The sequence below is a fragment of the Pempheris klunzingeri genome, chromosome 22 (genome assembly GCF_042242105.1).
Source record: "Pempheris klunzingeri isolate RE-2024b chromosome 22, fPemKlu1.hap1, whole genome shotgun sequence".
NCBI classification, from domain to species: domain Eukaryota; kingdom Metazoa; phylum Chordata; class Actinopteri; order Acropomatiformes; family Pempheridae; genus Pempheris; species Pempheris klunzingeri.
Genome location: NC_092033.1, coordinates 669,408 through 695,907, shown reverse-complemented (window position 1 = coordinate 695,907; position 26,500 = coordinate 669,408). Strand labels below are relative to the sequence as shown.

At 49.6% G+C, this 26,500-nt stretch overlaps 2 protein-coding genes and 1 long non-coding RNA gene across 4 annotated transcripts in view; 2 read left to right on the top strand and 1 right to left on the bottom strand.

Moving 5' to 3' along the window:
- The window catches only part of lrp6 (low density lipoprotein receptor-related protein 6), a 33,745-nt gene extending 24,210 nt beyond the window's left edge, over window positions 1-9,535 (top strand). The window contains exons 9-23 of one of the 2 annotated variants that reach the window (XM_070853575.1): window positions 81-370; window positions 657-883; window positions 965-1,149; window positions 2,656-2,982; window positions 3,563-3,765; window positions 3,856-4,067; window positions 4,662-4,852; window positions 6,482-6,691; window positions 6,796-6,921; window positions 7,006-7,251; window positions 7,471-7,581; window positions 7,684-7,914; window positions 8,006-8,142; window positions 8,537-8,634; window positions 8,751-9,535. In XM_070853575.1, coding sequence (XP_070709676.1) covers window positions 81-370; window positions 657-883; window positions 965-1,149; window positions 2,656-2,982; window positions 3,563-3,765; window positions 3,856-4,067; window positions 4,662-4,852; window positions 6,482-6,691; window positions 6,796-6,921; window positions 7,006-7,251; window positions 7,471-7,581; window positions 7,684-7,914; window positions 8,006-8,142; window positions 8,537-8,634; window positions 8,751-9,066 — 3,110 coding nt within the window. In that variant the 3' untranslated portion in view covers window positions 9,067-9,535. The remainder of the gene's footprint in view (window positions 1-80; window positions 371-656; window positions 884-964; window positions 1,150-2,655; window positions 2,983-3,562; window positions 3,766-3,855; window positions 4,068-4,661; window positions 4,853-6,481; window positions 6,692-6,795; window positions 6,922-7,005; window positions 7,252-7,470; window positions 7,582-7,683; window positions 7,915-8,005; window positions 8,143-8,536; window positions 8,635-8,750) is intronic. The other variant, XM_070853576.1, reaches the window with a different exon arrangement.
- Window positions 1-26,500, bottom strand: part of LOC139222061 (uncharacterized) — a 295,725-nt gene that overhangs the window by 252,564 nt on the left and 16,661 nt on the right. The gene's annotated exons all lie outside the window — the stretch shown is intronic.
- Window positions 13,338-25,855, top strand: tbk1 (TANK-binding kinase 1). Its single transcript, XM_070854018.1, has 21 exons — window positions 13,338-13,373; window positions 14,597-14,697; window positions 15,333-15,473; window positions 16,504-16,633; window positions 17,072-17,253; window positions 17,922-18,082; window positions 18,586-18,696; window positions 18,776-18,955; window positions 19,454-19,650; window positions 19,859-19,917; window positions 20,440-20,531; window positions 20,728-20,829; window positions 20,929-21,007; window positions 21,378-21,499; window positions 22,018-22,094; window positions 22,182-22,221; window positions 22,304-22,405; window positions 22,659-22,755; window positions 22,937-23,037; window positions 23,622-23,693; window positions 24,423-25,855. The coding sequence occupies exons 2-21, from the start codon at window positions 14,611-14,613 to the stop codon at window positions 24,460-24,462; spliced, it is 2,172 nt and encodes a 723-aa protein (XP_070710119.1). The 5' UTR covers window positions 13,338-13,373; window positions 14,597-14,610; the 3' UTR covers window positions 24,463-25,855.

Here is a 26,500-nt window from a genome sequence, read left to right as displayed (position 1 = left end):
ACCTTCAACCATCAAAAGGAAACGAAGGACTGAATGAAGCCTGTGGAATAGTTGTAGCTCACCTGTCCCCCCCTCCCCAGGTACCAACCCGTGTGCGGACAGTAATGGCGGCTGCAGTCACCTCTGTCTGTACAAGCCTCAGGGCGTCCAGTGCGGCTGTCCCATCGGCCTGGAGCTCATCGCCGACATGAGGACCTGCATCGTCCCCGAGGCCTTCCTGCTCTTCTCCCGCCACACCGACATCCGCCGCATCTCCCTGGAGACCAACAACAACAACGTGGCCATCCCGCTCACCGGCGTCAAGGAGGCCTCGGCGCTCGACTTCGACGTCACCGACAACCGGATCTACTGGACCGACATCACGCTGAAGGTGAGCCTCCGACCGCAGGACGCCTGGGACGGACCGAGGACGGCAGGCTGCTGCTTCTTCTTCTTCTTCAGCTCCTCCTCCCACTTCTTTTTCTCCTTCCTCCTCTTCCTCTCTCTTCCTCACCTCCCCTCTCTTCCTCCATCTATTCTTTCCGTTAAAAACACCTGACAGAGCCTCACTGGAGCTCCTTCACCACCACACACACACCACAGCATCACATGTGGGTTCCTCCGCCGCTGAAAGTAGTCCCTGACAGTCACTGTTTGCTCCGGTGTGTTTGAACCAGACCATCAGCCGGGCCTTCATGAACGGCAGCGCTCTGGAGCACGTGGTGGAGTTCGGCCTGGACTACCCGGAGGGGATGGCGGTGGACTGGCTGGGGAAGAACCTGTACTGGGCCGACACCGGCACCAACCGCATCGAGGTGGCCAAACTGGACGGGCAGCACCGGCAGGTCCTGGTCTGGAAGGATCTGGACAGCCCACGAGCTCTGGCTCTGGATCCCGCTGAAGGGTGAGAACCGGGACGAACCCGCAGCTAAAGGCGTCCCACCAGAACCGGCACCCAAATAAACCCTGTGTTTGCTCTCCAAAGGTACATGTACTGGACCGAGTGGGGCGGGAAGCCCAAGATCGACCGCGCCGCGATGGACGGGACGGGGAGGATCACTCTGGTGGCCGACGTGGGCCGAGCCAACGGGCTCACCATCGACTACGCAGAGCGCCGCCTCTACTGGACCGACCTGGACACCACGCTCATCGAGTCGTCCAACATGCTCGGTAAGAATCAACAAGCACAGAAGAAGTGTCTTCCTGTCAGGGTGCCGGGCGACCTGCTCACCGCCGGCACCAGCCGATATCTGAGAGAGTTTGGTCAGATGTAAACACAAGCTACAACATTAGCATTAGCTCCGTTAGCTTTATTAGCTCTGTTAGCTGTTTGTCCTACTGTAAACTCTATTCACTCCATTAGCTGGTACCTTTGTTAGCTTTATTAGCTTTGTTAGCTTTATTAGCTCTGTTAGCTGTTTGTCCTACTGTAAACTCTATTCACTCCGTTAGCTTTATTAGCTTTGTTAGCTTTATTAGCTCTGTTAGCTGTAACCAATTAGCATGATTAGCTGTTCACCCCATTAGCCAGATGTTTAATTAGCTCTGTTAGCTCTGCTGGACTGTGCTGCTAACAGCTAACTAGCGCTCTTCCTGTCGATAGAAGACACGTCTTGTTATCGTCAGCGCTCTGTTGGGTTTATCTTTGGCTAAGCGTCAGTTCTTCTGACAAACATTCCAACAAAAATAGCTTTAGATGTCTGTTTTTGGACTCGGGGCCTGCTTCGCTTCGTCTTTGTCAGGATGCGACTAACTGGTTTCAGAAAGGTCGACTGTAAAAGAGTTCAGTGACCTTGTTCCCTCCCACGCTGGAAGTGACACGTTCGTCTCTGCAGCACATAAGCAGCCCGAGGCCTGTGGGCGTGTGCTGCTGCTGCTCTCTGCACATACACCAGCTCCGTATTGGTATCAGATGGCAGCAGAAACACATTAGCCGCTCGCTCTCCTCTTATATTTACGGCAGGGAACTTCAAAGTGCTGCTGAAACAAAAGCCGCCGTGCTCCGTGGAGTTTTGTCCCGAAGTGTTCCCTCTCAGCACGTCGGTGGATGTAAACCAGGACCAAAATATTCCTCACAGAAAAATCCTAAAACGATACTGTTATTAGACTCCCGGCTCAGCGCACACTCACACTGCTCCGACAACACTACCAATTTTGTGTGCAGGAAAATAGCCTCAGTCCTGGCACAGCGCGGGGACAGAAAATAACCCTCACAGGGCAGATGCCTGCTGCACCAGACTCCTGTGTTATTTTCTACCATTCTTTTGTGATCGCAGCGCTAACTTTGACACCTGCTTTTAGTTTAGAGTCAGTTTTAGGCTAATTTTAGTCTTAGTTTAGTCTCTTCAGTACTTTTATTCACTGTAAACTTTTGTTTTCACATTAAACTGCAGCTCACTGTGTGAAGCTTCATGACCCTCTGAACAGAAACTCTGTCCTGCTGCCTGTTCAGCCTTAGTAGCTCCATTAGCTGTTATTAGCTCTAACCTCTATTACCTCCGCTGTTAGCTGTAAACTCATTTAGCTCCATTAGCTGTTAGCCCTGTTAGCAGTTACCTTTGTTAGCTGTTAGCTTACAACACTTATTTATATTGAAATGGTTTCTGTTTTTCTGTAGTTTTCCTCTTGTGCTTGTTGTATGAGAACAAATGTTGTATGTCTGTTCTCTCTCCCCAGGTCAGGACCGTGAGGTGATAGCTGACGACCTCCCTCACCCCTTCGGCCTCACCCAGTACCAGGACTACATCTACTGGACCGACTGGAGCCAGCGCAGCATCGAGCGCGCCAACAAGACCAGCGGGCAGAACCGCACCGTCATCCAGGGCCACCTGGACTACGTCATGGACATCCTGGTGTTCCACTCGTCCCGACAGGGCGGCTGGAACGCCTGCGCCTCCACCAACGGACACTGTTCCCACCTCTGCCTCGCCGTCCCCGTCAGCAGCTTCGTCTGCGGATGCCCCGCCCACTTCTCCCTGAACTATGACAACAAGACGTGCAGCGGTGAGACGCCATGACGCCTGCTTGAGTTGGAGTTCATTAGGAAGCAGTGTCACTGGAGTCAGACTGCTCAAAATACAGAAGTTTAACCCTGCACCCAATGTGTCCTCATTCTGGTGTCTAAATGACAGAACTGTAGGAAGTGGTCCAGCTGTTATATCGCTCTCTTCAAAGCTACCAGACTCCACTGACAAAAACAGGACTTTTACCACACAGAACACAGGAGCTTCCACTCTACTGCTGGTTACTGCTGTCGGTTTGTGTTGTGTGTTAAACAGATATTGTGTTGGACGCTTTAAAACACCAAAGTCACACAGTAACACACTGACTGATGGAGGCAGCAGCAGAGCAGCAGCTCCTGTGTCCTGTTCTCTAAAATCCCTGTTTTAGTGAATGGAGTCTGGTGTGTGTGCAGAGAGCGATATCTACTGGACCAGTTCCAACACTTTTACTACCTACCAGTCACTCACACACCAGGATGTGGACACAGAGGATCATGGGTAGAAACAGCAGAGTGACCCTTTGATATTTTTCACCCGTTGATGGTAAATATTTTAACATAAATGATATTTCTCATCCACAGCTCCGACCTCCTTCCTGCTGTTCAGCCAGAAAACGGCCATCAACCGCATGGTGATCGACGAGCAGCAGAGTCCAGACATCATCCTGCCGATCCACAGCCTGAGGAACGTCCGAGCCCTCGACTACGACCCGCTGGACAAACAGCTGTACTGGATCGACTCCAAGCAGAACGTCATCCGCCGCGCTCAGGAGGACGGAAACCAGGTACGGCCCCGTCAGTCGGCTCCGGTTAGATCCGTGAAAGCCCGCGTGTGGTTCTGCCTCTGACCGGCGCTCTCCGCTGTCCCCCGGCAGAGCATGACGGTGGTGTCGAGCTCCCTGGGCGGACCCAGCCAGGGCCTGCAGCTGTACGACCTGAGCATCGACATCTACAGCCGCTTCATCTACTGGACCAGCGAGGTCACCAACGTCATCAACGTCACCCGCACCGACGGCAGCCGTGTCGGCGTGGTGCTGAGGGGGGAGCACGACAAGCCCAGAGCCATCGTGGTCAACCCGGAGAGGGGGTCAGTGTCCTCGCGGTCCCACAGAGCCGCCGCAGAACCCCGAGAACCGCTTTGTATCTGAGATAGTTTGGGAGGAATGAGGGTGAACTAGTGTCTAACCACAGCAGAGGAGATCACTTTAAAGATCAGGAATAAAAGGAGGATGAGCAGATTAAACCGAGGAGCTGAGATCAGCCAGGATCTGTTGGTTACTGCTAGTTACTGCTAGTTACTGCTAGTTATGGTTAGTTATTGTTACCTTTAGGTATCGATGGTTGTTGTTAGTTATTATCCATTGTGGTGGTGATCCTGTGGTGATCCTGCAGTGATCCTGTGGTGATCCTGTGGTGGAAAACCTTAGAGGCCTCCAGGTGTGTCTGACAGGTGTCTTCACCTGGTTAAATGTCCTCCTGAGGCTCTTTGATCGTACCTGCAGGGTTCCCTTGGGGCAGCTGTTTGCTCAGTAGTCTCTGGGTCGTCGTGCGGTTGTGAAACAGAGTCTGCAGATGTTCTGGTTCCTCCTGCGACAGAAGACGGAGCAGAAACATCCAGCAGCCAATCACAGTCACCGGTCCTGACAGGGGTGTGTGTGTTTCCCTCCTCCTCGCCTCGCAGGTACATGTACTTCACCAACCTGTTGGAACGCTCCCCGAAGATCGAGCGGGCGGCGCTGGACGGCACCGAGCGCGAGGTTCTGTTCTTCAGCGGTCTGGGGAAACCCGTCGCCCTGGCCATCGATAACGAGGTGGGGAAGCTGTTCTGGGTGGACTCGGACCTGCGGCGCATCGAGAGCAGCGACCTCTCCGGTGAGTCTGAGGGCCTCGGTCCGTACGCCAGCAGCCCGTTAGCTTAGCTTAGCGTAAAGACTGGAAACAGCTAGCCTGCTTCTGTGCCAGCAGCTCTACAGCTCACTGATGTTTATCATGGTAAATCTGCACTTTTATGGCTTTTATCGTATGAAATAAACAAATAAGATAACTTCAGTGTTTTTAACCTGTTGGTCCTAAATGACTGGTAGGTACAAAACATTGTTGGAATTATTTTGGTTATATCACTCTGCTACACACCAGACTCCATTGACAAAAACAGTTATTTTAATGTGCAGGAAGACGGAGTTACTGGTCTGCTGCTGCCTCCATCATTTAGCTTGTTTGTGTTGTTGTGTGTTACACAGATATTCTGTTGGAGCCGAACTAACTCTTAAAACACCAAAGTCACACAAACACACTGACTGATGGAGGCAGCAGCAGAGCAGCAGCTCCTGTGTCCTGTTCTCTAAAATCCCTGTTTTAGTGAATGTAGTCTGGTGTGTGTGCTGTTTGTGGTTAAACCAAAAGGATCTTCCAGGTCTCTCTCTGTAGGGATCCTTTCCATGATGCTGTCACACACTTAGAATAACACTCTGAGCCTGTCAGTGGATCAAACAAGCTCTTTTAGTGGACCTACTGTGATCAGGTGCAGTTGTCCCAAAGGATCACGTTGCAGCCATTGCAGCCCGTTTGGTGTCTGCTGGCTGAGGTGATCTACTGGACCAGTTCCAACACTTTTACTACCTACCAGTCACTCAGACACCAGGATGAGGACACAGAGGACCAAGGGGAGAAACACCAGTTTACCTTTCCTGTTGAAGTGCTGTGGTATAAACTTTAGGCCGTATGCCCCCCCCCCCCCTGTGGGACCCTGTGGAGGAGGATCAGGGTGTAAATGTGTGAACACAGCAGATGAAGGACCCTTCTTTAGGGGCTCTGGGGGGAGTTTTGTGCCTGGAAAGGGGAGGTTGGCGCGGAGCCCCGAGCTCAGCACATTCCTGTGATTCTCCGGAGCTCCACACAGGCCAGCAGGAATGTGAACCATCTGTAAACAGCACAGAATCACGGCCCTCGTCGGCTCCTGAGCTCCTCTTCAGGTCTCTGAGGACGGTCTGAAGCCGGCCTGCGTCCTCCTCTTTGATCCTCCGCAGGGAAACGCTCCCCTGGCTTTAACTTTAGTCTGGCGGAGGCCTGAAGGCCGGCGTCAGGTCACTCCGCAGAGGATGGCGCCCCCTTCAGGGTGTTCCCACTAATAACGGCTCCAGGAGCCCAGAGGTGGCAGTAGATCTGATGTTTATGCTGGAAACCAGTTAATCCCAGTTAAGTCGATGTTTTCCTGACTTGTCATTCAGAACTTCATTTAAAAAACCACAGATTTAAAGGTGAACGTTACATCCTGCTGCTTCCTTAATATTGTTCTGTCTTCTAGAATCTTCCGCTGAACCAAAAGGAAATATCTTTTCTTACCTTTTACCGTCTGTTGACCTCGGTGTATCACTGTCCTCCCCCCCTGCCTCACCCCTTAGTTTCTCACCCGTTTTTGTTGCCTCTTTTCCTGAAGTTTTTTGCCCTACAACCTTGTTTTGTTTTTTTCCCCCGTGCGTGGTTATCGTTTCAAACATCCAGGAGCCAATCGGATCGTGATCGCCGACTCCAACATCCTGCAGCCGGTGGGCCTGACGGTGTTCGGGAACCACCTGTACTGGATCGACAAGCAGCAGCAGATGATCGAGCGCATCGACAAGACGACGAGGGAGGGACGCACCAAGATCCAGGCTCGCATCGGCTACCTGAGCGACATCCACGCCGTCCACGAGCTGGACATGAGGGAGTACAGTGAGTCCGCCGATACCGAACACGACCGCTTCACCGTTCAGACGCCGCACACACACACACACACACACACTGTTTAGTGACTCACCTGAGCTGCCGTCCCGCAGGTAAACACCCGTGTACCTGGGACAACGGCGGCTGCTCCCACATCTGCATCGTGAAGGGCGACGGGACGACGCGCTGCTCGTGCCCCGTCCACCTGGTGCTGCTGCAGGACGAGCTCTCCTGTGGAGGTGACGTATCGAACGCAGAGCGAGTAGCTTCGGGTCGTCCTGCCGTCGGCTCAGAGCCTCACGCTGTGCCTCCTCCCCCCGCAGAGCCCCCCACCTGCTCCCCGGAGCAGTTCTCCTGCACGTCGGGCGAGGTGGACTGCATCCCCCAGGCCTGGAGGTGCGACGGGTACCCCGAGTGTGACGACAGCAGCGACGAGGTGGACTGCCCCGTCTGCTCCGAGTCCGAGTTCCAGTGCGACAGCCGGCAGTGCATCGACCTGAGCCTCCGCTGCAACGGAGAGGTCAACTGCCAGGACCGGTCCGACGAGAACAAGTGTGACGGTGAGGCAGGTAAGGCTCAGAGGGGGCCCTGGTCCTGGTCCTGGTCCTGGTCCTGGTCCTGCATGTTGATTAAATCACACAGTACAGCAGTACTGTGAAGTAACGCAGTGGAGGTTTGGAGGGTTTTAGGGGGTTTTAGGGGGTTTTGCAGGTTTTGGCGGTGACGCAGGCTGACAGGCAGACTGACCTTTGACCTTTGACCTTTGACCTTTGACCTTGGCGTTGCAGTGCGGTGTCCTCCCGACCAGTTCAGCTGCTCCAACGGTCAGTGCATCGGAAAACACAAGAAGTGCGACCACAACACGGACTGCACGGACAACTCCGACGAGATCGGCTGCTGTGAGTCCGCACACGCTGAAGACACGGGACGGGAAACACGGACACGTGCGTGGACGGACGTGAACGCTGTCTGAACGTCTTCTTCTTCTTCTGTGGTTTCAGATCCGACGGAGGAGCCGCCTCCGCCGCCCAACAACACCATCGGCTCCATCGTGGGCGTGGTCATGACGCTGTTCGTGGTGGGCGCCGTGTACTTCGTGTGTCAGCGCGTGCTCTGTCCGCAGATGAAGGACGACGGCGAGACGGTCACCAACGACTTCGTGGTTCACGGGCCGTCGTCGGTGCCGCTGGGATACGTCCCGCACCCGAGCTCGCTCTCCAGCTCGCTGCCAGGTGGGACGCACGCCGCCGCGCCGCCTTGTTTGTGTCGTGTCGTGTTTTAATAAGCGTGACGCTGACGTTTTGTGTCCGACCCCGTCCACAGGCATGTCCAGAGGGAAGTCTGTGATTGGCTCCCTCAGCATCATGGGCGGGAGCAGCGGGCCCCCGTACGACCGCGCTCACGTGACCGGAGCCTCGTCCAGCAGCTCGTCCAGCACCAAGGGAACCTACTTCCCCCCGGTGAGCGCCGCACGTTTACACGCCACGTTAAGTCATTTAAAGGAGACCGCAGGTGTCTTTACACCTGTCCTATCACACCAGACTCCATTCACAAAAACAGTCATTTTACTTCCCAGCACAGGAGCTGCTGGTCTGCTAGTTAGTTAGTTGATTTGTGTTGTTGTGTGTTAAACAAATATTGTGTTTGATCCAAACTAACTATTTAAAACACCAAAGTCTCACAACAACACAAACACACTGACTGATGGAGGCAGCAGCAGAGCAGCAGCTCCTGTGTCCTGTTCTCTAAAATCCCTGTTTTAGTGAATGGAGTCTGGTGTGTGTGCAGAGAGCTTTAAGTATCAGCATACATCTGAAGGTTATGAGAGTCTGACGAGTCTTCCTGTCTCCACAGATCCTGAATCCTCCTCCCTCTCCGGCTACGGTCCGCTCTCAGTACACCATGGAGTTTGGTTACTCGTCCAACAGTCCTTCGACTCACCGATCCTACAGGTACGCTGTCGTGTCTGCTCAGTCGACGTTAGCTTAGCACGAAGGCCGCTAACGTGACGGCGCCTCGTTCCTCCCGATGAACCATGTTTGTTTTGTGTGTCCTGTTTCTGTCTCAGCTACCGGCCCTACACCTACCGCCACTTCGCCCCTCCCACCACCCCCTGCAGCACCGACGTCTGCGACAGCGACTACACGCCGGGACGCCGGGCGCCGCTCAAGTCCGGCGCCGCCGCCGCCTCCGCCGCCGCCAAGGGCTACACCAGCGACCTCAACTACGACTCGGAGCCTTTCCCGCCGCCGCCGACGCCCCGCAGCCAGTACCTGTCGGCGGAGGAGAACTGTGAGAGCTGCCCGCCGTCGCCTTACACCGAGCGCAGCTACTCCCACCACCTCTACCCGCCGCCGCCGTCGCCCTGCACGGACTCCTCGTGAGCCGCCGTAAGCCCCGCCCCCCCCAGCACGGCTCCGCCCCCTCACTGTAAATAGCAATTGTGCATAAATGAGGTTAAAAATGGGAAGGAGAGACTGACGGAGAGGAGACAGGTGGAGACAGGTGGAGACAGGAGACAAAGAGAAGCGGAGCTGCAGAACATTTGTACATTGAAAAAGAGAAAAGCATATTTATATATTTTCTATACAGTGTTTACTGAAGACGCCGTCGACGTTTGTATTCAGAAATTTGTACATTTTTTAAGAAAAGGTTTTATTAAAATCATCACAAATATAAGTTGCCTTAAACCAGGAGAGAAAGAGGCTGAAGGACGAGCGGCAGGCGGCGGAGAGCGACCAGCGGGACGTTCCAACTTATCTCAAGCCAAATATGAGAAACATCAGCAGCCGCAGCATCTTGTCTGTGGTTACCGTGGAAACTGGATCAGGAGCGGCCGGACGGGAGGCCGTCTTCAGCGGCACCGGGTCTCTGATTTGAATTTACGGAGCGGTTCGCGGGGTCGCGTCTGTCCGGGGGGGGGGCGGGGGGGGGGAGTCATGTGACGAGCCGCCGAAGCAATAACACTAAAGGCACATATTGATTAGCCGGCCAATCACAGGAGGGTTTGACTAAACACCACGGAGGCCCTGAAGGGACACGAGCAGACTGTTTCACTACAAACACACGGCAGAAAAACTACGTCACTTCGCTGTGCAGAGGAAACACACTAACCTGTTCTCCTCGTGTTCCCTGTGAGCCTTCGTGCTGAAACTCTAATAAAACGTCACATGACCCCCCCGCCATGTTCAGAGGATTTAAACCAAAACGTGTTTGACTCTTTTCGTTCTCATCGCAGCGCTGCCCTCCTCCCCCTCCTCTTCCTCCTCCTCCTCTTCCTCCTCTTCCTCCTCTCCCTCTCTTCCTCTTCCTCCTCCTCCTCCTTACCTTCCTCCTCCTCTTCTTCCTCTCCTCCTCCCCCCCCCCCCCCCCCCCCCCAGGAGAACCTTGTGCCTGACCAGCTGGTGTCCCCCCCCTCAGAGCTCCTCAGTATTTTTCTACCAGGTGTGTAGGTTGTGTATTTATAAGCTAAATGAATCAGTACTTTTCATTCCGTCTTTTTTTATATTGCCTCGTTATATTTTTCTACAGAAAATCACTCCGACAATCTCAGATGAGTTCCATCGAAGAACATATCCAGGTTTTCGCCGTCTGTCTGTGTGTTTGAGAGACGAGGGGCGCGAGGCGGCGTCCGCTCCGTTGCCTTGACGACGCTCGTCGTCGTCGTCGTCGTCTTTGTGTTTCCGTGACGACCAAAATCTGTTTTTGGAGATGAAGTCGCCGCGTCGTGAACTCGGTCTTCCCGTCGCCCGGTTTGTCGCCGAGCTCCCGAAGGTGGCGCCGGAGAGAGACGCAGCACCCGCCGGGCTTTTATTGTGAAAAGCACAAAAACGTCCGTCTTAATGAGCTAATTATTGAAGGTCAAAACGGGCAAACGTTGATTTCTCATTAAGGAAAGAAGAAGATCAGAATAATAATCAGAGCAGAACGTTTTTTCATTAACGAAACCAAAAATCCTCAAAAGCTGAATCTGATGAAACTTTAGTTTTGATGCAGCGAACAAACTGCAGCTCATCAACACGACACCTGAACCGTGAACCGACTTTGACTGGACGGAGTGACGACGGAGTGAAGCTCGTCCAAACCGTCATCAGGTGTGTTTGTGTCTGAGCGTGGTTCTGGACCTCGGGGGCTCCCGTACATGATCTGATCTGGACACACGTGGGACGTTTTCACCTCTCGGACTCGTTAAAGACAAAAAGATTTTAGGACTGAAACTAAAAATCAGAAGTCTCGTTGATCTCAAACGAGCGCCGACGTATCTTCCCCCCCCCCCCCCCCGCTGCCTCCGTACGTCCTGTCCAGGTGAACTCACACCTTCTCCCGTCAGAGCCGTCGAGTGAAAGAAAACACTTTTGGGAAACGTTCTCATCCTCAAACTGCACTTTACAGGACTTGTTTTGTTTTCAGCTGACTTCTGGTACAAAGCTTCTTGGCTGTCGAGCAGCTGGAGGAACGACGGCGACGCTCGCTTCGTGTGTTCAGCAGGTTTCTACGGTCTGGTCGGCGTCGGGAGCTTTTAGTCTTTATCGTCCGGTGAATCCTTATTTTACCCTTCAGTTGGTGATTAATAATCAGTAATCCATCAAATCTGTAGCAGCGGCCGGCAGAATGATTAATCGGCCGCTACGTTTGAGGACTTTGATCACTTAATGGTACAAATTCAGACTGAGGGAGCCGAAGGGTACGACTCCGAGTGGAGACGGTGAAACAAGCAGGTTAACGACACTAATCACCGATCGGACGCTTCGATCGGCTCCAAACACCAAACCGTCGACGCGTTCGACCGCGAAAAGGAAACGAACGAAGCCGAGTTTCTGCAAAAGTAAATTTTAGGCTGAAATCAGGACTTTTACTTCTCCAGAAACGTTCGATTCCCGGCCTTTCTACACCGACACAATGGGTTTCCTCCGTCAAGCCGTCACAGATTTAGGGGAAGTTGACGGCGAGACGAAGCGGAGCCGCAGGACGTGTTTGAAAAGGCTCAAAGAAAGTAGAAATGTAAAAGAAGCACTTTTGTCTCCAGGTTTTATCGGAGCTTCGACCGTTTGTGTCGTCTTTTTGTTTTTTGTTGTGTTTTTGTTTTGTCCTTCATCCGTTTCGCTCTCATGGTGCTTTTTTCACGAGGACGTTCGCGGAGACGACGGCCAACATTTGGTTCGTCGTGTCTCCGTTTAGTTTCCACTAAAACTCTCCTTTTTTCTACGATGACGCTTTACCTGGAAACAGGAGCACCAGATGGACCTGTACAGCCCATCAGCTGCCACCATAAGCTGTTGTAACTCATGAAATGCTGATTTTTTTTTTCCTTTTTGTTAAATATAAAGTGAGTGAACTTTTAAAACGTGTCCGACTGATGTTTGTGTGCCAAAACAGTTTAATGATTACATTTATTAAAGTCCCTGATTCAGACTGTTAAAACTCTTTAAGCGGCCAAAAGGAAATAAAAACTGATATAAATATTAAATCCTGTTTGAAGACACGAACTTAAAAGATGTTTTCATCACATTATTTTCTTGTAAAACATAAAATTACAGAAGTTCCAACAGGTTTCGATCAGATCACCTGGTTAAATAAAGTTTAAAGTTAAATTCTTGTCTTGTTTCTTTAAAGTTAAGTTTAAATGTTCAAACTAAATATGTTAATGTTTTATTTAAATTCTTTTTAACCTGTGATTTCTATAAATAGTGGAATTAACTGCATATCGATAAAAGTATAAATGACATATTAACTCTTAAACTCCAGACTTTACATCCCATAATAAACCAGAACCATTTATTTTTCAGATTTAATAGAAACACAGATACTCAGACATTATTATTATTATTCACTTTTAGTTTATTCTGGCAATAAAAAGACTAAACAGAACGGAGCCAATGATTAAAACTAATTATTAAAATAAAGTTAACAAAACATGATCACATGAATAGAATTATGGAGGATTTTAAAGTTTTAAAAGTTTGAACTCCTTTTTAAAACACTTGAGATGAGATGAGATGTTCCTTCAGTAGTCCCAGATATAAATCTATAAATATGGAGCTACAGTGGAGGAGGTATAGAAATAACAATAATAATAATATTAGACATGATTGTACTATATATTATTATAGTATAGATTTTATATTATATATTATTATAGTATAGATTTTATATTATATATTATTATAGTATAGATTTTATATTATAGAGGTAAATAGATGATCTCCAGTGACGTCAGTGTGTCCTTCATGGGGGGGGGGGGGGGGGGGGGGGGCAGGACAGAGCTGGCCTTCTTCACGAGCCTGCTCGGTCACTTCCTGTTCACAGCTGAACACCTGAAACTCTTCAGATTTCAGGTTGTTTTGATTTCCGGGAAGTCCACCGATTCATGAGCAGTTACCGTAATAACCGGTCACAGCCGGCCGAGAGCTCAACAAGCTGCTGTAGCCCGGGGGAAACAAACTGTTACTCCGGTAAAGTGTGACGTGGGTGCAGAGAGCAGGTGTGAAAGGAGGGACCGGAGACACAGGTGTGTTTTTACTCATTTAAGTGGCTGAAAGAGGCGCACACTTTCTTATATGCCGCTGCTTCTCAGAGTATTACGGTAACTCTACGACACGCCCCCCTGTCCTCAGCCTGCGTGCTGATTGGGCCGCTGCTGTCACATGACCAGGGAAGAGCGGAAGAAGAGGACTGGGCCGCAGACTGAAGGGTGAGGAAATAAACAAGAAGTAAAAACGGTTCATTTTCACGGTAAATCCGGTAACGACGCCTCAGTCTCCGCCGCCGGTGTGGAGCTAGGCCCGTTAGCCAGCGGCCCCGGTGCTCTGCCGCCGTTTACGCGGTTAGCCTGCTAGCATGGCGGTGTTTTCTGTTCGCGACCGAAAGTGAAAATGTGAAAGAGGCACGAAGAGACGAACGGAGCCGTTACCGACACCTCGGCTCGTGAGGCCGCCGCTCCTGGCCGCGTGCTCCGGAGCTCATGTCCGAGTGTTTAAAGTGACGGAAGCATTCACACCGTTCACCTGCTCCGGTGCGCCGTGACGCCGGAAAACCGGAGCAGCGGCTTCCGGTCGGAGGATAATCAATGATCGATAATGTCATCGATAACCTGCTGCGTCACGGTGGATTAAACCCGCAGGTTTGAGACGTTTGAGGCCTTAAACGGGAATTTCCCACCGACGGCCGGTACGTCACGGATACGTAGTGACGTAGAGCGGCTGCGGAAATAAACATTAAATTTATTTTATTTTATTTTTTCATTTTTCACGTCTCAGTGACGTCACTGAGGATTGACAGGTGAAGTAATGAAATAATTAAGATGATTAGATCTTTTCTTTCTATAATCTTTATTATACAAGAAGAATTTGTTTATCATAAATACTAAGATGGAGGTCTGTTGTCAGAAAAGAGTTAAAGTTAAAACAGAATAAAGGAAAAACAGATTTTTATTGATTCTCAGCTGAAGAAACAAACAGGAAGTCCGTTCAGCCTCAGGTCGGTTAATTATTGATTGATTATTAAAGTGGTTCGGGATCATGTCGACGTGGGTGAACTGGGATCCAACAACTAAACAGTTCGTACGGTGCTGGAAATCCTTGAAAACGCTTGAATTTTACATAAATGTAATAATAAAATGCTTAACATGATAAATGTGATAAATTATAACATATAATACATTTCTGTCAGACTGTTTGGATCAATACATGAAACTAGTCAGACAGAGATGAGATGATTTCATCTAAAACAGCTGTATGAGTCTGGAAAACCTTGAAGGTCCTTAACAATGCTTGAATTTGGCTTGGAAACGGTTCAGGAGCTCAGAGTACCTGAGGAACATCAGGTGTGACGGCTTCAGACAGGAAGTGGACACGTTTCATGGATCGTATCGATCGGTTGGCGTGTTGTTGATCACATGATGTCGTCTGTGTTCAGGTTCAGCCGTCAGGATGCAGAGCACCACCAACTACCTGTGGCTCATCTCAGACCTGCTGGGTCAGGGCGCCACGGCCAACGTCTACCGCGGCCGACACAAGGTACGGCCCCCACCTGACCCCACCTGACCCCACCTGACCCCACCTGACCCTACCTGACCCTACCTGACCCCACCTGACCCCACCTGACCCTACCTGACCCTACCTGACCCCACCTGACCCCACCTGACCCCACCTGACCCTACCTGACCCTACCTGACCCCACCTGACCCCCCCCTTGACCCCACCTGACCCCACCTGACCCTACCTGACCCCCCCCTTGACCCCACCTGACCCCACCTGACCCTACCTGACCCCCCCCTTGACCCCACCTGACCCTACCTGACCGGCTAAGATGAGGAGTAATATACTGCTGTGGACGCCTTTCAAAGCCACCAGACTCCATTGACAGAAACAGTAGTTTTACCCCACAGAGCTCAGGGGCTGCCGGTCTAGTCGGGGGGACTTTGGTGATTTAACACGTTAGTTTGGATCTGAAATAAACCAGAAAAACACCAAAGTCACACAAAAACACAAAGACGCTAACTGATGAGGGCGGCAGCAGAGCAGCAGCTCCTGTTTTCTGTGAGGCAAAAGGAGTGTTTTTTTGAACGGAGTCTGGTGGCTCTCTGTTCTCTCTGTTCTCTCTGTTCTAAATGCCGGACGTGACGAGGAGGTGTTGCGTTTGTGTGTCGTAGAAAACCGGAGACTTGTACGCCGTCAAGGTGTTTAACAACCTGAGCTTCCTCCGACCGCTCGACGTCCAGATGAGAGAGTTCGAGGTCCTGAAGAAGCTCAACCACAAGAACATCGTCAAGCTGTTCGCTGTGGAGGAGGAGGTAGAGAGGGGGGGGGGTGATGATGATGATCATGGTGATGATGATGGTGATGATGATGATGATGGTGATGATGGGGGGGGTACTGAAGGTGAAGATGATGATGAAGATGATGGGGGGGGTTACTGATGATGATGATGATGAAGATGATGGGGGGGGTTACTGATGATGATGATGATGAAGATGATGGGGGGGGTTACTGATGATGATGATGAAGATGATGGGGGGGGGGTTACTGATGATGATGATGATGATGATGATGGGGGGGGTTACTGATGATGATGATGATGAAGATGATGGGGGGGGTTACTGATGATGATGATGATGAAGATGATGGGGGGGGTTACTGATGATGATGATGATGAAGATGATGGGGGGGGTTACTGATGATGATGATGATGAAGATGATGGGGGGGGTTACTGATGATGATGATGAAGATGATGGGGGGGGGGTTACTGATGATGATGATGATGAAGATGATGGGGGGGGTTACTGATGATGATGATGATGAAGATGATGGGGGGGGTTACTGATGATGATGATGAAGATGATGGGGGGGGGGTTACTGATGATGATGATGATGATGATGATGGGGGGGGTTACTGATGATGAAGATGATGGGGGGGGGGGTTACTGATGATGATGATGATGAAGATGATGGGGGGGTTACTGATGATGATGATGAAGATGATGGGGGGGTTACTGATGATGAAGATGATGGGGGGGGGGTTACTGATGATGATGATGATGAAGATGATGGGGGGGTCTCTGGCGTGTCACAGCGAATGAAGCAGCGTCATCACGTCAGTCACTGCAGCCTGAGGAAGTTTGACCCTCACTGCTCTCCGTACAGCTCCTGAACGTCAGGCTGATGTCATCAAGAGTTCACATTAAAACAGTCATTACAATAATCAATCAATCAATCAATCATTGGTTCCTCCGTCTGTCACTCACGAGAAACTGTTTAGTCTTTATTTTAGCTTTTTAGGACGATTGGGAGTGTGTCTGATCTCCTCCTCCTCCCCCCCCCAGTCTAACACCCGTCATAAGGTCCTGGTGATGGAGTACTGTCCCTGTGGGAGTCTCTACACCGTGTTAGAGGAGTCGTCCAACGCTTACGGACTTCCTGAGGACGAGTTCCTCATCGTCCTGCACGACGTGGGTGAGTCTGACCTGCTGAGGACGCCGTGCTGTTGGCGTGTTGTTGGTGTGTTGTTGGCGTGTTGTTGGCGTGTTGTTGGCGTGTTGTTGGCGTGTTGTTGGCGTGTTGTTGGCGTGTTGTTGGCGTGTTGTTGGCGTGTTGTTGGCGTGTTGTTGGCGTGTTGTTGGCGTGTTGTTGGCGTGTTGTTGGTGTGTTGTTGGCGTGTTGTTGGCGTGTTGTTGGCGTGTTGTTGGCGTGTTGTTGGTGTGTTGTTGGCGTGTTGTTGGCGTGTTGTTGGCGTGTTGTTGGTGTGTTGTTGGCGTGTTGTTGGCGTGTTGTTGGCGTGTTGTTGGCGTGTTGTTGGTGTGTTGTTGGCGTGTTGTTGGCGTGTTGTTGGCGTGTTGTTGGCGTGTTGTTGGCGTGTCATTGACCCTGACGTGCTCTCTGCTGCGCCCTCAGTGGCAGGTATGAACCACCTGAGGGAGTACGGCATCGTCCACCGGGACATCAAGCCGGGAAACATCATGCGTGTGATCGGAGAGGACGGACGCTCCGTCTACAAGCTGACGGACTTCGGAGCAGCCAGAGAGCTGGAGGACGACGAGCAGTTCGTGTCTCTGTACGGCACCGAGGAATACCTGGTGAGGAGGGCTCTCCTCAGACACACCAGACTCCACTGACTAAAACAGTCATTCTACCTTTCAGTCACTTTACCTCACAGAGCTCAGGAGTCTGAGGGACTTTTCTTTTAAAGGGTCACTTCACATCCAAACTAGCGGTTTAAAACACCAAAGACACACAATAACACAAACACACTGACTGACGGAGGCAGCAGCAGAGCAGCAGCTCCTGTGTCCTGTTCTCTAAAATCCCTGTTTTAGTGAATGTAGTCTGGTGTGTGTGCTGTTTGTGGTTAAACCAAAAGGATCTTCCAGGTCTCTCTCTGTAGGGATCCTTTCCATGATGCTGTCACACAGTCAGACTGACTCTTACATGGGGGGGTGAAGGGCTACATGGGTACCTTTGCTCTCTGGCTGAGGTGATCTACTGGACCAGTTCCAACACTTTTAGTACCTACCAGTCATTCAGACACCAGGACAGAGAGGGACCAGGGTTAGAAACACCAGAGCTCTGCTTTAAATTAGAGCCACAGGATTGAAGTGATATCAGCTAATTCTGTTCTCAGATCTTTTCTGCTGCACTTCCATCATTCAGTGTTATTAGCAACAATAGCATGTATGAACACGCTGCTACACACTAGAGGCCTTTAACTTCCTGTCTAACTCTTCTTCGTGTGTCTCCCGTGCAGCACCCGGACATGTACGAGCGAGCCGTGCTGAGAAAAGACCACCAGAAGAAGTACGGCGCCACGGTGGACCTGTGGAGCATCGGGGTCACGTTTTACCACGCCGCCACCGGCAGCCTCCCGTTCAGGCCGTTCGAAGGGCCGCGCAGGAACAAGGAGGTCATGTAAGAGACGGGAGCGAAGCTTAAAGGGGCAGTCCGCTTCGTCTGCAGTGTGACCATCTGAGGTCCTTCTTCAGTTTAGCCTCCTACGTTTAAGTGGACGATATATTTAGAATATTTTCGCTACATGACCATCAGACAGACCTTTAGACCAAAAGCCACCAGACTCCATTGAAAAAAACAGTAATTTTCCCTCACAGAACCCAGGAGCTGCTGGTCTCCTGCTGCCTCCATCACTTTGTTTACTTGTATTATTTTATTACTCTGGTGGTTTAACAATTTAGTTTGGATACAAACTAATGTGCTGAAACACCAAAGTCACAGCAGCTAGACCAGCAGCTCCTGTGTTCTGTGGGGTAAAATCGCTGTTTTTGTGAATGGGGTCTGGTGGTTTTGAAGCGAGCAGAATGACTGTATTTTCCCGTGTAAATGTTTGTCTGACAACGTGGCTTAGCCTCCTCCTGTAGGTGATACACTGACCTCAGACAGCTGTTTGTCTCCCTCAGGTATAAAATCATCACAGAGAAGCCGTCGGGGACGATCTCCGGCCACCAGAAGTCTGAGAACGGGAAGATCGAGTGGAGCACGGAGATGCCGGTGTCCTGCAGTCTGTCCAAGTGAGCCGACACAGAGAAGCAGCGATCGGAGGTTTCCTTCTCGCTGAGCCTGGCTGAGCCGTGTGGTCTGATGTTTCAGGGGTCTGCAGAGCCTCCTGACGCCGGTCCTCGCCAACATCCTGGAGGCCGACCAGGAGAAGTGTTGGGGCTTCGACCAGTTCTTCGCAGAGACCAACGACATCCTGCACCGCACCGTCGTCTACGTGTTCAGCCTGCAGCAGGCCACGCTGCACCACGTCTACATCCACGAATACAACACGTGAGGGCGACATCATGACGGATCGTAGATCAACGACGTTAAGGCCAATGTTAAGCCACAGTCAGGATCCCTACAGAGAGAGACCTGGAAGATCCTTTTGGTTTAACCACAAACAGCACACACACCAGACTACATTCACTAAAACAGGGATTTTAGAGAACAGGACACAGGAGCTGCTGCTCTGCTGCTGCCTCCATCAGTCAGTGTGTTTGAGTTATTGTGTGTGATATGAATGTTGTGTTGGATCTGAACAAACTCTTAATAACACACAATAACACAAACTAGCGTCTCCATGACAGCAGTGGAGCAGCAGCTCCTGTGTAAAATCACTGGTTTTGTCAATGCAGTCTTGACATATTTTGGCTTAATTCTTTCTTTGTGTTGGTCAACTGGTTAAAAGATCATCTTACATAATAAGGAGGTGGAACAAGCAGCTTCACCTCAGGTGTCTCCAGTTCTTCCTCCCCGGGTGTAAAGTGGTTCCCCGTGTGTCCACAGGGCGGCGCTGTTCCAGGAGCTGTTGTCCCGCAGGAGCAGCATCCCGCTGCACAACCAGGAGCTGCTGTACGAGGGCCGCCGCCTCGTCCTGGACCCCAACCGCCAGGCCAAGACCTTCCCTAAAACCTCCAGAGACAATCCCATCATGCTCGTCAGTCGCGAGTCCGTCGCCACCGTGGGACTCATCTTCGAAGACCGTACGTGACTTCCTGTTTGTTTCATCCTGCTCACTGATGGTTTTCATATATTAGATTAGAAGCTTTGTTCAGGTGAAGTGCAGCAGTCCTACCTGTGATGTAATCAGTGTGTCAGAGGTTTGGTTGTTGAGTCTTTCCTCTGCACACTGATTTGATCTGATTCTTTGAACAGTAGCAGCGTTTAGACTGAGTGTTTCTGTCTTCACAGCCAGTCCTCCCAAAGTTCAGCCTCGCTACGACCTCGACCTGGACGCCAGCTACGCAAAGGTACCCATGTAGCCCTTCACCCCCCATGTAAGAGTTAGTCCGACTGTCTGACAGCATCATGGAAAGGATCCCTACAGAGAGACCTGGAAGATCCTTTTGGTTTAAGCACAAACAGCACACACACCAGACTACATTCACTAAAACAGGGATTTTAGAGAACAGGACACAGGAGCTGCTGCTCTGCTGCTGCCTCCATCAGTCAGTGTGTTTGTGTTACTGTGTGTCACACAGATGTTGTGTTGATCTGAACTTACTATTTAAAACACTAAAGTCACACAATGACACAAACACACTGACTGACGGAGGCAGCAGCAGAATAGCAGCTCCTGTGTTCTGTGAGGTTAAAATGTCTGTTTTTGTCAATGGAGTCTGGTGTGTTTGAGTTATCCTTTAACTGACTGGTTAGTATGACTACAAACATCCTTTAAAACATGAACCTTTGTTCTTTATGTAATAAGATCAGAGTATCATATGATTTATTCATGTCTGAACACACTCATCGACGTTCCTGTTGTTGTTCAGACGTTTGCCGGCGACGTTGGACACTTATGGAAAACCTCAGAGTCTCTGCTGGTTTATCAGGAGCTGGTGCGGAAAGGAGTCCGAGGTTTGATGTAAGTTCACATCACGGACACGTCGTGTGTTTGTGCATGTCCTGTTTCCATCTGCTCAGACTCAGCTCACTTCCCGTTTGCTGCCGTCCTCGTTTACATACATGAGGTGGATCCAAACAATCGGGAAAACAATCGGGAAGAGTAGTGACCACAGTCTTTGTGAGAAGTGAATCACATGATGTCTGTGTCCGTGCAGCGAGCTGATGAAGGAGGACTACAGCGAGATCCTGCACAAGAAGTCAGAGGTTTTCCATCTGTGTAACTACTGCACACAGATCCTGGAGAAGACCGAGCAGCTGTGAGCGACACACACACACACACACACACACACACACCAACATCACGTGATGTCACACGTGTCAGGAAACACACGTGACCTCCTGTCTCCTGTCGGCAGGTTCGAGGTGCTGATGCAGGCGAACATGCTGTCGTCAGAATACGACGAGATCTCAGACATGCACAAGAAAGTCCTCAGGGTGAGTGTTTGGTCGTTGACGCTCGGCACGTGGTCGCTAAGGCGGGAGGTCACGGTTGCTATGCGGCGTTTGAGGCGCAGTTCGTTTTCCACCGGACGGTTTCAGGTCATAACTATAACAGATAAAGTCGTATCATCTGCAAAGAAAATCTGTTTAGGTGTGGTCAGACCTCACCTGTGTGCAGAGTGGGTGCCAGGATGTTCCGGCGTTGCTACTAGACACACAGACATCACACTGTGAAGAGTAAACTGATTTCAGAGAGTCAGATCTGATCAGCTGCTCGCTACGGGCTTTGTTTCCATGGTGACGGTCATGTGACGGTCACGTGACGGTCATGTGACGGTCATGTGACTGTGTGGTTCCCGTGCAGATCTCCGGCTCTCTGGAGCCCATCGAACGGACGACGCAGGACATCAAGAGTAAGTTCCTCCCAGGAGGCCTGCTGACCGACGGCTGGACTCAACAAGTGGGGACGCACCCCGAGGACAGGAAGTAAGAGACATTCAAGGCTGTCTGTGATGAGGGGGACAGGTGTAGGACAGGTGTGTGTGTGTGTGTGTGTGTGTGTGTGTGTAGTACAGGTGTGTGTGGTACAGGTGTGTGTGTAGTACAGGTGTGTGTGTGTGTGTGTAGTACAGGTGTGTGTGTGTGTGTGTGTGTAGCACAGGTGTGTGTGTGTGTGTAGTACAGGTGTGTGTGTGTGTAGCACAGGTGTGTGTGTGTGTGTAGTACAGGTGTGTGTGTGTGTGTGTGTGTAGTACAGGTGTGTGTGTGTGTGTGTGTGTAGCACAGGTGTGTGTGTGTGTGTAGTACAGGTGTGTGTGTGTGTGTGTGTGTGTGTGTGTGTGTGTGTGTGTAGTACAGGTGTGTGTGTGTAGTACAGGTGTGTAGTACAGGTGTGTGTGTGTGTGTGTGTGTGTGTGTGTGTGTGTGTGTGTAGCACAGGTGTGTGTGTGTGTGTGTAGCACAGGTGTGTGTGTGTGTGTGTGACGCTGAGTTGGTCTCTGCAGTGTGGAGAAGATCAAAGTGCTGCTGGACGCCATCACAGCGATCTACCAACAGTTCAAGAAGGACAAAGCAGAGAGACGTGAGTTCACAGCCCAGAGGGCTGCTGGGAAATATTCACCTGCTTTGTTTCCTCTGAGCTCTGACGTGTGTTTGCTTCCTGGTTCAGGTCTGCCGTACAACGAGGAGCAGATCCACAAGTTTGACAAGTAAGTCTTTACCGGAGCCGCGGCGCCGCGTCCGTCACGCGTGTGACGGCGTGATCACGTGACCTTTTTGTCTCTGTGGCAGACAGAAGCTGGTCCTCCACGCCAGCAAAGCCCGCTCTCTGTTCACCGAGGAGTGCGCCATGAAGTACCGACTCTTCATCTCCAAGAGCGAAGAGTGGATGAGGTGAGCCTCCTCCTCTTCCTCCGTCCACACACACACACACACACACAGGAAGTGGGCCTGGTCCGTCTGTTGCCTAGCGACAGCATGGAGAGTCAACTGTGTGTGTGTGTGTGTGTGTGTGTGTGTGTGTGTGTGTGTGTGTGTGTGTGTGTGTGTGTGTGTGTGTGTGTGTGTGTGTGTGTGTGTGTGTGTGTGTGTGTGTGTGTGTGTGTGTGTGTGTGTGTGTGTGTGTGTGTGTGTGTGTGTGTTTTAGGAAGGTTCACCACGTCAGGAAGCAGCTGCTCGGTCTGTCCGGTCAGCTGATCAGCATCGAGAAGGAGGTGACGATGCTGATGGAGCGAGCCATCAAGGTGAGCTCATGACATCATGGTGACGTCATCACATCAGGTGAACGTGATGACGTCACGTGAAGCTTCCCCAGCTGACCATGTTTAAATATGTCATTGAGATGAGGGCTCATTAAATATGCACTCATTTGCATAAGTGTGTGTGTGTGTGTGTGTGTCTGTGTGTGTGTGTGTGTGTGTCCAGCTGCAGGAGCATCTTCCTCAGAAGGTTCTTCCTCTGGTGTCCAGTGGGATGAAGCCTCAGGCGTACCTGAGTCAGAACACACTGGTGGAGATGACGCTGGGGTGAGCTGATGTTTACTCTTCATCACATTTTACAACACGACACAGAATAAAGAAAGAAAAAACACCATAAGGACGTTAGCTCGTTAGCTCGTTAGCTCGTTAGCTTGTGTACATGTTTTATCATGGAAGCAGAGGAGCAGCTGTGTTGAATGTTGCTAATAGCTTAGCCTCCTGCTAACAGCAGCTAAAGCTAATTCCAGTTCATATTTATGGAGCTAACCCTAGCTAACGTTAGCGTCTGTGATAGCAGTTTATCATCTCAAAGTACTACCAGTACACAGTGAAGTACTACCAGTACACAGTAAAGTACCACCAGTACCACCAGTACACAGTAAAGTACCACCAGTGCACAGTAAAGTACCACCAGTACACAGTAAAGTACCACCAGTACACAGTAAAGTACCACCAGTACTACCAGTACACAGTAAAGTACCACCAGTGCACAGTAAAGTACCACCAGTACACAGTAAAGTACCACCAGTGCACAGTAAAGTACCACCAGTACACAGTAAAGTACTACTACCTGTTGGTCTTCATCACTGAGTGAACACTGTGTGTCACTGAGTGACTCCATGTTGTTTCAGGATGAAGAAGCTGAAGGAGGAGATGGAGGGAGTCGTCAAAGAGCTGGCAGAGAACAACCACTTCCTGGAGAGGTCAGGTGACGTGTGCAGTTAGCTTAGCTTAGCACAAAGACTGGAGGCGGGGGGAAACTGCTAGCCTGGAGTTTTTTATGACTTTAGTGCACAAATTCAGGGATTTTAAAGGAAATGTTTGTACTTTTAAACCAGGGTCCAATGTGAAGGACAGGTGGGTAGTAAAAGTGTTGGAACTGGTCCAGTAGATCACCTCAGCCAATGTCAATATGAAGAACCCTTAACATGTACTGAGTAACAGTGAAGCCGCCCAGAGTAAAAAATAAACCCCTTTAAGGTGGAAATCAAACGAATGGATTTAAAGTGTAAATCAAGATAATGAAGGTTATTTTTCATTGAATTTAAGAGGTTAAAACCCCTGAAGTTTACCAAACACTGTGAAAGGATCCTCCTTTAGCTCCTTCAAGGCTTAAATGAGTCAAATTAAGGCTTTTTAGCAGGAACTTAAGGGGACAATGAACCGATTAATTTTTAAATGTGTAAAAAAACAAGCAGTGTTTTACTTTTAAGGTGTTTTTAAGTTTTTTTCCTTTGACCCCTTAAAGTTTTGAATATTTGAATGCGTCATATTATTTATCGATAAAAGAAAAAGATCACCTTAAAGGGTTTTTGACGAAGACAACTCAGGCTAACACTTTCCCTTAGCTTCCAGTCTTTATGCTAAGCTAGGCTAACCTCGTCCCGCGGCTAACATCCGTCACGTGACGCGTTGTCGTGTTTCTCTTCCAGATTCGGGACGCTGACGCTGGACGGAGGCCTGCGGGGCTGAGCGGACGGAGCCTCTGTGTAAATAGTCGCCGTGTTTATGGTGTAAATAACGAGAGACGGAGCGTTTTGTACGAACGAGCGTCCGTCAGCAGGAACGACGTCACACGGGTTTTTACCTGAGCAGCTCAGCGAGGATTCACCTTTAATTCACCCTTAAGTCACCCTGAAGTACAGCAGCCTCCTTTAATCTGAACCTTTAAAAACACTTAGGTTTAAGTGGATCTTTAGGAGGTGCAGGACTGAGTTTAACCTTAAGGTTAACACTTAATGACATCTTAAGGGAAAGTGGTGTTTAAGAGCCGTTTTAAGTGGAAGAACATTTAACACATTTATTTAAGAAAAAATTAAATATTCTGAGATTATAAAATCACAAGTTTGTGAGAAGAATCTCATAAATTAGAGAGATTTATAAAAAACAAGATTAAAGTTCATCATTAAGTCTTAAAGTGATTCTTTAATCTGCAGGAAGAAAAATCTGAAATTTAAATAATAAAGGACCAAGAAAAAGCTGAAGTTATTCCCTGAGATTATAAAAGTGTTTCTGTTGATAGTTGGTGGATGATTTAATGGATTATTACATTTGAAGTGTTTTTCATGGATTAAACTCGGCCCTTAAAAACTGAGCAGCATTAATAATGTGAATTTTCACACGAACTGAAAACACTTAAATGTATAAACTGAGGAGATAATCCGTCTAAAACACCTTAAATAAATGGAATCCATTACTTTTCATTCATTAATCCAAACTTTGGACAAACCCCTGAATTAACCCCTTAATTGAACCATTGATCGTTTTAAGGTCGACTCATCGTTAAGGGTTTTGTTGGATATTTTGATTTATTGTGTAAAGTAGAATCTACTTAATGTGTTTTTAAGGGTTTTTTTTATATTAATGGACAAAGTAACCAAACACCTTAACTTAGATTAAAGGAGTTTGGTGCGTTTTCATGGTAAATTAAGGATTAATTAAAGGTATTTTAAGGGATTATGATAAATGAAGGTGTTTCCAGTGGATTTTCTGCATAAAGTCTGACGGTTCTTTAGGTTCTTTAGGTTCTTCATTAGTACCTAGAACAGGTTCTTCAGTGTGCAGGTGATCCATTAAAACCCCTTCAGCTGTTACACTTAAAGTCTCTTATTATTTCACTGTTTAAGGGTAAATTAGTGCAAAGTGAGAATATTAAGGGGTTTAACTGGAAGCTGCCGATCAGTAATCAATGGAGTTTATTATTAGCCTGTCGTATACTCCGTCCAGACGGGAAGTCTGCGGTCAGCATGTAGAAATACCTCCTCTTCATCAGCTCCTCTTCATCGTCCTCCTTCAAAGATGTTCATGTTTTGTTTTGTCAATAAAAAAAAAACAACCTGTAAATAAAGAAACATCTGAAGAAACAGTTTGTTGTTTTATTCACATTAATAATCAATAATGAGCAGGTTATTGATCAGTTTCAACTTTGTTTGACTATTTTTCCTTTTTGGCAGTAATGAGCTTCCATACCCCCCCCCCCTCCCATCATCACCATTCTTGGTTTCCCATGGCGACGATGAAATCACTGTCGCCGTGGCGCTGTGGTTGTCATGGCGACGTGCTGCGATAACAGCCCCCATCAACATCAGACCCACAACAGACGGACGCCATCGTTTCCTTTTATAGAGCCGGAGAGGGGGGCACCCAGAGACCAGGAGAGACCAGCAGAGACCAGCAGACACCATTAGAGACCAGTAAAGACCAACAGAGACCAGCAGACACCATTAGAGTCCAGTAAAGACCAACAGAGACCAGCAGACACCATTAGAGTCCAGTAAAGACCAACAGAGACCAGCAGACACCATTAGAGTCCAGTAAAGACCAACAGAGACCAGCAGACACCATTAGAGTCCAGTAAAGACCAACAGAGACCAGTAGACACCATTAGAGTCCAGTAAAGACCAACAGAGACCAGCAGACACCATTAGAGTCCAGTAAAGACCAACAGAGACCAGTAGACACCATTAGAGTCCAGTAAAGACCAACAGAGACCAGCAGACACCATTAGAGT

Coding starts and splice junctions, on each gene's coding strand:
- tbk1 (XM_070854018.1), top strand. CDS start 14,611: ATGCAGAGCACCACCAACTACCTGTGGCTCATCTCAGACCTGCTGGGT. Junction 21,500..22,017: donor ACGCACCCCGAGGACAGGAA/GTAAGAGACATT, acceptor TGGTCTCTGCAG/TGTGGAGAAGATCAAAGTGC. Junction 23,038..23,621: donor CTGGTGGAGATGACGCTGGG/GTGAGCTGATGT, acceptor ATGTTGTTTCAG/GATGAAGAAGCTGAAGGAGG.